Source organism: Helobdella robusta (genome assembly GCF_000326865.2).
Source record: "Helobdella robusta unplaced genomic scaffold HELROscaffold_51, whole genome shotgun sequence".
Lineage (NCBI taxonomy): Eukaryota > Metazoa > Annelida > Clitellata > Rhynchobdellida > Glossiphoniidae > Helobdella > Helobdella robusta.
This window is the reverse complement of record NW_008705261.1, coordinates 830,723-844,543: the sequence shown is the minus strand read 5'-3', so window position 1 is coordinate 844,543 and position 13,821 is coordinate 830,723. Positions and strand designations below refer to the sequence as shown.

The following is a 13,821-nucleotide window of genomic DNA, read 5'->3' as shown; positions in this document are numbered from 1 at the left end:
GTCAAAACGCTTTCTAAATCAGGCTCTTTAAAATTAACACTCAATCAGTTAGAAGAGATGAAGACTGAAGCTTGCTTGAAGAGATGAGGACTGAAGCTTGCTTGAAGAGATGAGGACTGAAGCATGTCTGAATCACGTTCTACCGCTACCGAGTACAACAATCTCAAATATGAAACATTTCATCAAAGCTAACAACATTTCGCGTTGACAACAGAAAATCTTGCTAGAGTCCTCTACAAATTTGCTAGGAAGTTGTTAGTCCAGCAATTGCCAACAAATGCAAATTGGTCCTGATGGGGCAAACAGCATCAAACCCCCTATGCTATCCCTGCGATTCTCGACCAACAAACAAACGTGTGCTTTGAAATTGCAGTTTACCCTCTGCTCTAGCAAGATACACCGAAAAAATTTTGAACATGATCAATAGCTGGTTGAAGTTATGCGCTCCAGCCAGTGGTCAATTATTTGCAGATTTGAATCAGATGATGTTCACCCGTATCGCAACTCTCCAACAGCCTACGACCTGGCACCGCCATCCTTCACAGACACACAACAGAGGTTCCGGAGGTGACTGCCCGTCACGAGACCGGCCTAACATCCTCCAGGCAATACAAGAGGAACGAACATTCCAACAGTTTGCAACGCTGTCTAAACGACAATCATAAAAACTGCTCAGCAATTGTAGACACTTTTGAAATAACGCCAATTGTTTTTTATATTAATTTTAATCCATCTTTATTTAAAACTCCATGACCGACTTCTTTTAATGATGAATTGATAAACTGTTATAAGACGATAATGTGGCATGTATTGTGACGGAAATAAATTTTAATTTTTAATTCTAATTTTAAATATATTCCACCGCTTTGCACTCCTCTAGGTAATGACCAAACTCGTCCACTGCTTTTGTTCTTATATTATTTTATTCAATTTTTGAATAACTTTGAATAGCATTAACATTTTATTTAACTTTAAACTTCACCAACATGTATGCTTCCCTTCTCGTGAGAATAAAAGATGTTTGCATTATTAAGATGGCTGGCGAACGAATGAATGAAGTGTTTGGAGATGGAACTTTAAACCATTGGTACCACCACCACCACCACCATACCACCACCACCACCACCACCATACCACCACCACCACCACCATACCACCACCACCACCACCATACCACCACCACCATACCACCACCACCACCACCATACCACCACCACCAACGTTCTCATCGTGCAGGACGACACCATGGTTGAGGGGGGCTTGCAGAGCTGCTACGTTCAGCTGTGAAAAAAATCTGTTCCTCCGACTCTGTTGGGGGTGGAGGTCGATTAGGGTTGTTGACCTTCTGAGGAGATCAATTGAGCAGAGGGTCAGTGGGTCAGAGGTCACGGCGTGGATGATGTCGCTATTCAGTTGGTCGGTGTTGTCCAATGATTGTTGTTGCTGATAGTGTTGGTCAGCTGTTTTTTTGTTTGTTTGATTGATTGTTTGTTTGTTTGATTGTTTGTTTGATTGTTTGATTGATTGATTGGTGTTTTAAGAAGCAAAAAGCAGCAAATTCAAAAACCTAACATAAACTGGTCCCGTTCTACTAGCATTGACATAAATTGACTAAAACTAAATTTCAAAAACCACCACCATCATCATCAGCTTCAATATAATCATCGCCACCATCATCACCATTACCATCCTACCCTTAGCAACGGTAACCATGGTGACGTCACTGCCCTGAAAAATAGGGATGTGCCAAGTTGAGGTGACCTCGTTGAAGTGGGTGGACCTTTGTTGGAAGTCATCCAACTTCAACCTCTGTGCTTTCAGCTGCGTTGGTGGCTGTTATCGTTTGGTTAAATGGATGAAGTTGGCTGTGATTGGTTAAGATGTTGGCTGGTTGATAGGTTGGTTGAGTGGCTGAAGTTGGCTTTGATTGGTTGAGATGTTGGCTGGTTGATAGGTTGGTCGAGTGGTTGATTGCAGTTAACTGGATGAGTAGCTGGTTATTTGGGTTGGTGGGCTGGTTGGTTGTTTGATTCAGTGGTTGGTTGGTCAGTTTAGTGGTTGCTGGGATGGCTGACTGATTGAAAAATTGGATGCTTACTTGGCCGATTGAATGTATGGTTGACCAAAATATTGGTGAAGTAATGAGTGGAGGGTTGAATGATCGATCGATCAATTAATTTTAAAAATAAACAACAAATTGGGGGATTGAGTGCTGAAGTCTTTATCAACTAATCAATCATAAAAAACATTCAATAAAACAATCAAATAATGGAACAAATTAATAAATCAGCCTACCAACCAACCGACCGACCGACCGACCAACCAACCAACTGACTGACCAGCCAACCAACCAACCAGACAACCAGCCAACCGACCAACCAGCCAACTGACCAACCAGCCAGACAACCAACCGGACAACCAATCAGACAACCAGCCAACTGACCTTGATAACAACACCACCCTCCTTAACGTTGAACGAGTTCTTCAAATTCTTCGTAGTCAGCTGACATTTGTACGTCATAGGAGGTATGGAAAGCCTATGAAGAATTTAAAATGAATTGTTTTCAATAGTTTAACGATTATGCGTTAACTTAATTGGAATTTAGTGAGAATTGAGTCGGAACATTAGCCGGGCCAGATGATGAATTATTCCTTCGAACAGCAAAAAATTAACTGAAAATAATTCAGGCATCAATTACGAGTCAAGATTCCAGACACACATTAATCCATCCATCTATGGTTTCTCCACCGACCTACCTGCTATTCATCCATCTATCTACCTACTATCCATCCATCTATCTACCTAATATCCATCCATCTACATATATATCCATCTATCTATTAATAATATCCATCCATCTATCTACTTACTACCTACCTATCTATCCACTATCCATCTATCTAGCTACTATCCATCTACCTACTCTCCCACATTCATTAATTATCTATACATCCATTAAACCGTTCGCATCTATTTATCAATTTGTTATCCATCCATCTATTATCCATTCTTCTGAATTTTATTTATTTATCTACCTATCAATCCATTTATCTTTCCATCTATCTATCTTTCCATCCATCTTATCTTTCCGTCCATCTACCTTTCCATCCATCTATCTTTCCATCCATCTATCTGTCCATCGACAAATCAATCCACCTCTCTATCTCTCATTCACTATCCATTCACCAGCGAACGTGGGAATGCGGTGGAAAATTAGGGAATGGGAATTTCAGGGATCGTTGTCAGGGAGGAGATCCAGGAGGGAGCCGGAAACGGGACCAACAACATTGGGAGGGAATTTGCAACAAATCTCAATTTCCGCTAATCTCCGATTCATTTACTCGTTCCTCCACTCATTCGTTCATTTAATTCTTTATTTACTCATTAATTAATTAATTCGTTTATTAATTTATTCATTATGAATAAATTAATGAATGAATAAATTAATTAATTAATTAATTAATGAACGAATGAAAGAAAGTATAAAACTGAACAACTGGACAATGAAGAAAATAATTTTTATTCAAAAAAATAAAAAACATTGAATCATGGAGAGCCAGTCCCAATGTTCGCAATGAAGTAGAAGTATCCAACGCACTCAAATGACTGCTCACACACACACTCAAATCTTCGATCCGTCAATCAATCGGGCAACTAACTTCCACACGTCAGCAATCAATGGACCACCAGTCAAGTGTACAACCATCACCATCAACCGACCAACGACCCACCATCACCAATCAGCAACCCACCATCAGCCAATCAACGACTCACCATCAACCAATCAGCAACCCACCATCAACCAACCAACGACTCATCACCAGCCAATCAGCAACACACCATCAACCAATCAATGTCAAAATCTTTCAAAATCTTCAGAGGCCAGTTGAGTGGAAGCAAATGAAAAGGTAGATGAACATCCAACAACCAAAAAACAAAAAACTAATTAACCAATCATGTGAAAGACCTATCTACCAAACTAGTATATTAACTAAATCGTCCATCAATCAATCATCCATTCATCCGTTCATCAATCAATCAACTAATAATTCATTCATTCATTCATTCATTCCAACCATCAACCAACAAACCCATCCATCAACCCATCATTACTCTTTCGCCAGATGAATGTTGCCCACGTGACCTCCCACAGGCAGTCCGTGCTTCCTCATGACCTTGTGAATGACCCTCGTAAGGTCAGGGTCGTACGCATCAAAGTCGAACACGTTCTCAACTGCTGTCATCAGTCCATCATTCGGAAACATCTGGATGTATGGATGGATGAATGAATGATTGAATGAACAAACAAACAAACAAACGAACGAACGAACGAACTGTTAAGTGAATGAACGAATGAATGAACTAATATCAGCTGGTTGGTTTGATGGATGAATGTCTATGTGACAAACGAATGAACAAAATGGCGTGAACAACTAGTTCAGACTTATTTAGGCAAAATAATCATTAAAACAAAGGAAACAAATTATACACGTGACCTGTCGATGAGGTAAGTGAATAAATTATGCAAATGACCCGCGGACGAAGTGAATAAATTATGCAAATGACCCCCAGTAGAAGTGAATAAATTATGCAAGTGACCTGCAGGTGCTTGGCAACCGCAACAGCCTCCCTTGCTGAGAATGGATGGTTGATGACCCCCTGATCAGACAACGACCGCAGTTCGTCAAACAACTCTGCCACCTGCCTCAACGTCGTCTCGTCTGCTGACGGGGCGTACCTGTCAGTGTGTGTGTGCGTGTGAATGTATGTGTGTGTGCAGGTATGTGTGTGTATGTGTGTGAATGTATGTATGTGTGTGTACGTGTATGCGTGTGTGTCTAACTTTGCAAACAAGGCAAGAGATGCATGAAATAGAACGTAGAGTACGAACGAACTTCTTGAGCATGTTGAGCTGGGACGCTGCTGACGGGTTGTCGACAGCATGCGTGCTGAAGGCGTCACCTTTGGGTCATTTGTTTATTTCAAATACTTCAATTATAACCATAATTAATCAGTTGAATGGATGAAGAAGTTAATTGAATTAATTGATGATGCAAAACACACAAAGATCGTTGAGGAACCAGATTCTGTATAAATATCTGTATAAACAACCAATGAAACAGCATTATAAACAGATCAAGAAATCAACCGACCAATCAGTCAATCGGTCAATCAACCAACCAATCAATCAATCGATCAACCAACCAATCAATCGATCAACCAACCAATCAATCGATCGATCAATCAACCAACCAATCAACCAACCAATCAATCAGCAGATTTCAAACACGAGATTGCTAATGAAATATGAATTATGAAATATAGACTCAACAAATTTTGAGGTGCATGTCTTTGCGATGTAAGTGACCGTCCTGAAAGAAGATCATCCAATACAATAAACCACGCAACTGTTCTACCAACCATACGACCAGCCAACCAACCAACTACCCAATCAACCAACTAACTACATAATCAACCAACCAAACAATAAACCAACCAACCAAAAAATTAATCAACCAACCAATCAATCAACAAAAAATTAATCAACCAACCAAACAACCAACCAAAAAATTAATCAACCTACCAACCGACCAACCAAAAAATTGATCAACCAACCGACTGCGGCAAAGAAATCATTGCCAAGGAATGGGAATCCAGGCCTGTTAGCCAGGATGATCATCCGGAAGTCCCTATGCATCGGGATGGTTGATTGAGAGGGTGTCAGTCTGGAGTCACCTGGGATGGTGTCATAAGAGGAGGAGGATGAACAAAATACAATCACACCACCCCCACCGTCACCACCACCACCACACCAACCACACCCACCTCTGACAATCCTCCTGCCGTCCGATAGATGCATCTCCCCAACTTGCACCAGCCCCTTCAAGATGCAGGTCACATTTGTCGGCGCTTTGTCTGCCTCATCAACCACCAACACACTCCCACTCTTCACCGCTTTCACCAGAGGAGAGTCGTCGTAACCTTCGTGGTGGTGGTGGGTGGTTGAGGTTGGGTGGTGGTAGTTCAGTGGGTGGTTAGGTAGTTAGTTATTTTGTGGTGTGGTTGATTGGTTTGTTGTGTGGATGATGATGGTTATTATGAACAGACTGAACAATGAAGAATGTTGAAAGGAAAACATCATCAACCAACCAACCAATCAAACAACCAACCAACCAACCAGCAAACAAACCAACCAATCAAACAAACAACCAACCAAACAACCAATCAAACAACCAACCAACCAAACAAACAACCAAACAACCAACCAACCAATTAAACAACCAACCAATCAACCAACCAACAAATCAATTCTTTATTTGAAACATCTTATCATTCTACCAACAAATTAAACAAATTTTAAATGAACTAAAATATTTCCAAAGGTTTGTGTTTAACGTTCAATCAACCAAACTGAAGCTGGTTTTCGGGCTCTGCTATGCATCTGTCGGGAGATGTGGAGGGACTCGTTAATGGTCATCAAATGGGACAGTGGGACAACAGCGCCCTGGTACAAAGGCAGAGGTGACCAACCCACCATTGAAGTGAACGTTTTTTTGAAACACCCCTTGAAAATCATTGAAAAGATCACCGCGAGAGAGTATCACCACGCGTTTCCATTGGTGGTGGTTATCAGTTCGGCTTCGTGGCAGGTAGATCCACCATGGATGCCACCCCCATCATCCGCCAGCTACTGGCAAAATATCCGCCAATGCAAAAACAATTATCCCACGTTTGCTGGACAGAGAAGAAGCTTTTGACGGAGTGCCTCGTGAGGCCATTAGATGGAGTCTACGTAGACGGAATGTTCCGGAATATCATCTTCGATTGGTTGTAGCAACGCACGCATACACCAGGACCTTGGTCAGTGCAGCAGATGGCAGTACGGGTGGATCGACATCAACGTTGGAGCGCACCGGGGCTCGATACTTGGCCCCCTGCTATTCATCACGGTGATGGAAGAAATAATAGAGTCGATAGCTCAGATGACACATGGAATGTGATGCATGGAGATGATGTCGTCCTAATGCCGGCGTCGAACGTTTGAGGTGGAGATGCCCAGTTTGCCGATCATTGTCTCAAGGTATATCTTGAAAGTAAAAGCTATGGCCCCGGGTGAATCTGCTGAACCCGTCGACACTGCTCGTCCCTCCCTGGCCGTGTTCAATCTGCAGAGTTGGAGTGGGTTAGGGTGCAAAAAGTACATGAAGACCTGAAGACATTAAATCTCAGGGAGTCGGAAGCAAATGATCAGATGCTTGGAGACGGAAGTTGATATCAGAAAAGGACTACATACAAGAATTGATTGTTCAATCAGCCAAACGAATGTGATATATATCAAGCAGCTGATAAAGCAGCTGATCAAACAGCTGATGAACCAATCGTTCAACTTACTCAGAACGCCATCCACAATTTTTGGCTGAACAGTTAATGACTGAACAGTGGTGTCCCTGTAATCAATCAATCAGTCAGTCAGTCAGTCAGTCAGTCAGTCAGTCAGTCAGTCAGTCAGTCAGTCAGTCAGTCAGTCAGTCAGTCAGTCAGTCAGTCAGTCAGTCAGTCAGTCAGTCAGTCAGTCAGTCAGTCAGTCAGTCAGTCAGTCAGTCAGTCAGTCAGTCAGTCAGTCAGTCAGTCAGTCAGTCAGTCAGTCAGTCAGTCAGTCAGTCAGTCAGTCAGTCAGTCAGTCAGTCAGTCAGTCAGTCAGTCAGTCAGTCAGTCAGTCAGTCAGTCAGTCAGTCAGTCAGTCAGTCAGTCAGTCAGTCAGTCAGTCAGTCAATAAATCAATCAACCAATCAATTAAAGAAACAATGAATATATATAAAAATGAACCTAGCTTTAATCAATCACTCAATCAATCAACCAATCTATCAATAAATCAATCAAGTAATCAATCAACAAACCAATCACTCAATCAACCAAACAAAATCTGACATTCCTTTGTTCATTCAGTCATTCATTCAATCAATCAATGAACCAGCCAGCCAGTCAACTACCTATGCAGCTGAATGTATTCACGAGGTTTGTTCAACAACTGCAAGAACCTATCAGCTATCTTGTTCTTGCCAACACCTGGACGACGGTGGGAAGTGGTGGTGGTGATGGTGAGATGATGGTAGTGATGATTATGATGATGATAATGATGACCAGATGGTGATGGTAATAATGTTGATGATGGCAATGATGGATGGATGATGAGAATGTTGATGATGAAGAGATGACAAAGGAGAGTGACGAAGCTGGCGAGAATGATGGCGAATGATTAAGGTTACGATGAATTGAAAGATGGTGAAGAAGATGATGACGATGACGATGATAAGGTAGTGATGCTGATAATGATGGAAGCCCTGATGGTAATGACAATGGTGATGGAGAGGATGAAATGGAAGAACATGATGACGACCTTGATTCCCAATGAGTAGGAGATGTTCACCGAGTAAGAAGTCTTTCAACATGTCCTCCATAACCTTCAGATGCTGATGATGATGACGGTGGTGATGATGACGATGATGATGATGACGACGATGGCTATACAATAACTATAAACATTTATATTATAACTATTATTATTACTACTGCAACTACTATTAATACTACTACTACAACAAAAACAAATACTGCTACTATTACTACTACTACTACTATTACTACTATTACTACTACTACTACTACTGCTGCTGCTGCTACTAATACTACTACTACTAGACACACACACAGACACACACACACACACACACACACACACACACACACACACACACACACACACACTGATTGATTGGTTGATTTGAATGATTAACTGATGATTGATTAACTGATTGATCGATTGATGATTGATTGATAACTGATTGACCGACCGATTGATTGGGTGGTTGAATGACTGATTGATTGATTCATGGATGATTTAATAACTAACTGATTGATTTATTCATTGATGATTTATAAATTAACTGATTGATTGATTGACTGATTGTGTAATTAATGAGTGATTAATTAACTGATTAATTAACTGATTGATTGATTAATTAATTGATTAACTGATTGATTGATTGAACATTAACAATAATGAACGACAGAATGAACGAACGAACCTGATAATTATCATAAAAAAGAATGTCGGGAACTTTTGTTGGATGGTTGGATGGATGAACGGGCGCCTGGACACACCCAATCCTCAACACCCCACCACTCACCTCACCTTCATAACAACAACAACAACAACAAAATTGACATTTCGTATTTTCATAATTACAATAATATCATAATAAAAATTAAATATAATTAACAATTAATTAGCTAAATCAATCTTTGTTTATAGTCTACATTCGTTATGGGTCGGACTTAACTAAATAAAATAATCAAAACTGGGTAGCAAAAAGTATAAAAGTTAAGGTTGTGGCTATGATATTTATTGTGTGAGATTTATACTGGAGACGGAGAGTGCGTTCTGAAGTTAAGTAACAAAATGAAGAATCCAATCTGAAGTGAGCTTCAATTTGACAGGGGAACAATAATTTGGCGTTCCATAAAATCCATAAAACAACAACAGTAACAATAACAACAACAACAATAACAGTAACAACAACAACAACAACAACAATAACAACAACAACAATAACAGTAACAACAACAACAACAACAACAATAACAACAACAATAACAATAACAGTAACAACAACAACAACAACAGTAACAACAACAACAATAACAACAACAACAACAATAACAACAACAACAATAACAGTAACAACAATAACAACAACCGCAATAAAAAAAATAGTAATAATAATAATAAATTATGAATACGTAACTTAATAAAATTATGATAGTGGTAATCGCAGTAAGAATAACAAAAATATGAATAAAAATCCTAACATGTTATCATTTCATCCAAATCTGTATCGTCAGCTTTATCGTAAGATGATGATGAGGATGATGATGATGACGATGATGGTGATATTGATGATGATGGTGACGTTGGAACGATTCCCAATTTCACCAATTCATCTTCAAACATCATTTTAGTCAGTCTTGGTAAGAATCTGTTGGGTGGGTCGGTGGTGATGATGATGACGATGATGAAAAGATAATTAATATTTTTCAATAATAATATTTTAAAGATTATCAGTTATAATAATAATAATAGGCAACAATAACAGTATAATTATTCATTCACTCATGCGTAAGATCTCTTACTTATTAGTAAATAAGTTCACCCACTCATTCCTCCAACCATTCCACAAAACATGACGCAGACATCTCGCAGACGCCACACAAAACGCAGACAGACACATTGCAGACACCACACAAAACGCAGACACAAAATGCAGACACATGGCAGACAAAGCAAAAAAGACACGGGCATAACACTGAAAAACGCATACACAACTGAAACACAACATAGACACGACAGAGATAGAGAGATAGGAAGACAGACACAACAACCCAGACTAACCTGGCCAGACATGCCTTACTGACCAAATGATGGACATCGTCATCAGCACCATATACATTTAACCTTCGCGCTATTCTTAGCAGTTGTCGGGTGGATAATGATGAAGATACAGATCGCAACTGATGATGATGATAACGATGATAATAATGATGATGGTGATGATGAAGATGATGATAACGATGATAATAATGATGATGGTGATGATGATGATGATGAAGATGATGATAACGATCTAGTTGCTGTTGTTGATGATGATGATGCTGATGAGGATGAGAAGGAAATGGTGATAATGTTTTCGATGAATGAATGATGATAGATTGGATGATAGTTATAATTATTATGATAATAATTATCATTAATCATCATCAACATCCCGTTAGACATCATCATCAGCATCATCATCAACATCACCGTCACCATGCTGGCCGTAATGATATTTTTTTTATTATCATTCTTTAAACAATCGGAATCTGACAGACGCAGAAACTGTTACAGCATGCAAGGCAGTAGTATAAAATGATAACGAGGAATAAATTAATAACGGAGGAAAAAATGTTTAAGCATGAAAGGTATGAAAAATAAAATAACTATCATCATAATAATTATAACTATCATTCAATTATACCATCATCATTCATCGAGAACATGATGTTGACGGCCAATATGGTTGGCGATGTGATGACCATTATCATAAACGATCGTTAGAAATCACTATGATGATGATGATGGTGGTGATGACGATGATGATGATGGTAATAATGATGATGATGGTGGTAATAATGATGATGATGGTGGTAATAATGATGATGATGGTGGTAATAATGATGATGATGGTGATGATGACGACGACGATGGTGATGATCAGCATGAAAAAAATTCCTTCCAACCCTAAAAAAGTGTCATCATCAGTAAAGTCACCACCACCGATAACACAAACGTCCCCATCACCATCACCATTGTTGATCATCTAATTACTTTTAATATACTCACCTGATTGTCATGAGCATTTCTAATGTTGTTCGTGAACTGCATGACCGGTAGCATTCTGGTTATATCTTTCACCTTAGGACGGTTTATGTGTGTGTGTATGTGTGTGTGTTGTGTGTGAAGAAGTTGGTGATATAAAGGTTGGTAATGATGATGAAGATCTTGACGAGAGTAACAACAGTAATGACAAACCTACCTCTCTCTGAATGACGTCGAAGATGATGAAGATGATTATAACGATAGTGGTAAAGATAACGATGATAAAAATGATGATAATGAAAGATATAAAAACGAGGCAGATGACAAAGATGGTGTTGCAAATAACGATGATGATGATAATGTTGGTGAAAAGAAGATATTGACGAGAGTAAAGACAGTAATGACACACCAACCTCTCTCTTAATGACATTTAACTCATCCTCAAACTCCATCTGTTTGATGTGATGGAAAAAAAATGAGGTCAGCAGCTCAGAGGTCAGCCAATGAGATTGCTGCTTCGAATTGGCTCTTCCCACATTGGAGTTGGGAGGTTCCGACAAGCCGACCAATCGAAATGATGGATGAATGCGAAGCAAGTTGCTGGCGTGGTTAAGAAAAATGAAAAACTGTTGAATGACGTGACGTCACTCTCATTAATATGAAAAACTGTCGAATGACGTCACCCTCATTAATATGATATCATTAGGTGTCATTATTTACTCTTGTAGCATTAATAGGAATTTTTCTGGTTCTTTAGACGGCTCTGACACACACCAAACTGTCTACATGTCATTCCAAACATATAATTAAACTTTCGGGTGACAGGACAAAAACCCCGAACTAAAAGCCGACAAAAACCCTCAGGACAAAAATTTAATTGAAAATTACATTTTAAAATGGTAAAATGACGTCCCGCTCTGTTAAGTTTGACGAGTTGCTTTATTTTCTCATGAATAATGTTAACTTATTTAAAAATTAATTAATTAATTTTTTAAAAAGAGACTTTAATAATGTTTTAAAAAAATTAAAAAGTGAATTTGAACAGGTAAATTTGACCGTTTTGTAGAACAGACTTCGCGAGGCCACCAAAAATGTTATAAATTTTTTAAATGTATGATACATCTATGTTAAAAGTCTTGAAAGTAAATTTCATGATTGATAAAATGTCGTTTTTTGCAGCGTCAATTCCAAGAAACAACCAACAATGAATAGCTTACCAACTTACAACTCTGAAGCTCTAAAAAATAAATTAAATGGGACCAGTTCTAGTCTTCTGCAGGTGCAGTTAAATAAATTCTTTTTAACTATAAACAATGAACTGCAAGATATTAAATCTAAACTAAGTGTCTTGCCAAATACAAAACAATATAAAACAATTTTGTTAGAACCCCTTAAAGGAAAAAAAGAACAAGGCTCAGGACGACCGTGAAGAGCTAAAAAAACTCATCGAGCCCAGCCACTTTTTCAATCGACAAAAAAAAATGAAAAAAGAAAATACTTGTCTTAAAATTATTAATATGTTTCGAAGTTTGAACAAAAATTATATTAACACGTCGGAGAAAATAAAACAATACTAAAATTACTAGAAAGTTACGAAATTTGTTCGAGAATGATATTATCACAAAGAAGTAAACCAAAATATAGGCAAATATTAAATATTAGCAGAACAAAAAATAAATTATTAATACAAAAATGTATGTAATTAGAACTTAAATGCACTCATTCTAATACTTTAATGATCCAACATAAGTCAATTAAATCATTCAAACCAGAAACCACAACCAGCAACGATTCAATCATCATCATTTTAGCACATTTACAAGAGAAACATAACATAAAGTACATAGCAACCACCATAATTAACGCAGTAATTTATGAAACTTACTGAATTTCTAGCGATGGAAAGTTTCTTTTTAGTTAAAAGGAAAGTGCAATTTTAGTAAAAAAATATGAAATGTAGCAAAAAAAATATCGAACTCTAGAAATTTGATAGATTTCATAAATTACTTCCTAAATATAACGTAGTTATATGGAGTACATCGTCGAATCGACGAATTGGGTCATCGGTGAGTCCTAGAATGAACGAAAAGTCCTATCCTTGACGAACATTTCCGTGCACAAGTTCCGCAAATCCATACACCCGTACTATCGCCGCTTTGGGCCGTCTGTTTTCGTCGAGTCCTTTTTTCAGCGAGAGCAGCTGTGCGTGCCAGTTCAAAAGCTGAAAAAAGACCTTCTCCATTCCGAGCGTCGCAGAGCATCAACACAAAGAGCCTTGGGGTCTAGACCACATCTTTTCATATTTTCTTTAAGGCTGTCTGTATCTGTGTACAGGGCCACTTGCCACATTTCCCGACGCTAGCTGACCAAAAAAGACCTGCTTGGAAATTCTTGTATCTGGCAT

The 13,821-nt window shown here is 38.7% G+C and overlaps 1 protein-coding gene across 1 annotated transcript in view; it reads right to left on the bottom strand.

Moving 5' to 3' along the window:
• Window positions 1–13,481, bottom strand: part of HELRODRAFT_193483 (hypothetical protein) — a gene marked incomplete at its 5' end in the record, with an annotated part of 15,593 nt that extends 2,112 nt beyond the window's left edge. Inside the window, 17 exons of the mRNA XM_009027872.1 lie at window positions 1,222–1,460; window positions 1,695–1,821; window positions 2,471–2,537; window positions 4,115–4,266; window positions 4,601–4,739; window positions 4,897–4,963; window positions 5,618–5,737; window positions 5,828–5,983; window positions 7,394–7,453; window positions 7,997–8,068; window positions 8,400–8,472; window positions 9,088–9,194; window positions 9,872–10,038; window positions 10,452–10,570; window positions 11,442–11,513; window positions 11,831–12,017; window positions 13,456–13,481. Coding sequence (XP_009026120.1) covers window positions 1,222–1,460; window positions 1,695–1,821; window positions 2,471–2,537; window positions 4,115–4,266; window positions 4,601–4,739; window positions 4,897–4,963; window positions 5,618–5,737; window positions 5,828–5,983; window positions 7,394–7,453; window positions 7,997–8,068; window positions 8,400–8,472; window positions 9,088–9,194; window positions 9,872–10,038; window positions 10,452–10,570; window positions 11,442–11,513; window positions 11,831–12,017; window positions 13,456–13,481 — 1,950 coding nt within the window. The remainder of the gene's footprint in view (window positions 1–1,221; window positions 1,461–1,694; window positions 1,822–2,470; window positions 2,538–4,114; window positions 4,267–4,600; window positions 4,740–4,896; window positions 4,964–5,617; window positions 5,738–5,827; window positions 5,984–7,393; window positions 7,454–7,996; window positions 8,069–8,399; window positions 8,473–9,087; window positions 9,195–9,871; window positions 10,039–10,451; window positions 10,571–11,441; window positions 11,514–11,830; window positions 12,018–13,455) is intronic.
• Between the last annotated feature and the right edge of the window lie 340 nt (window positions 13,482–13,821).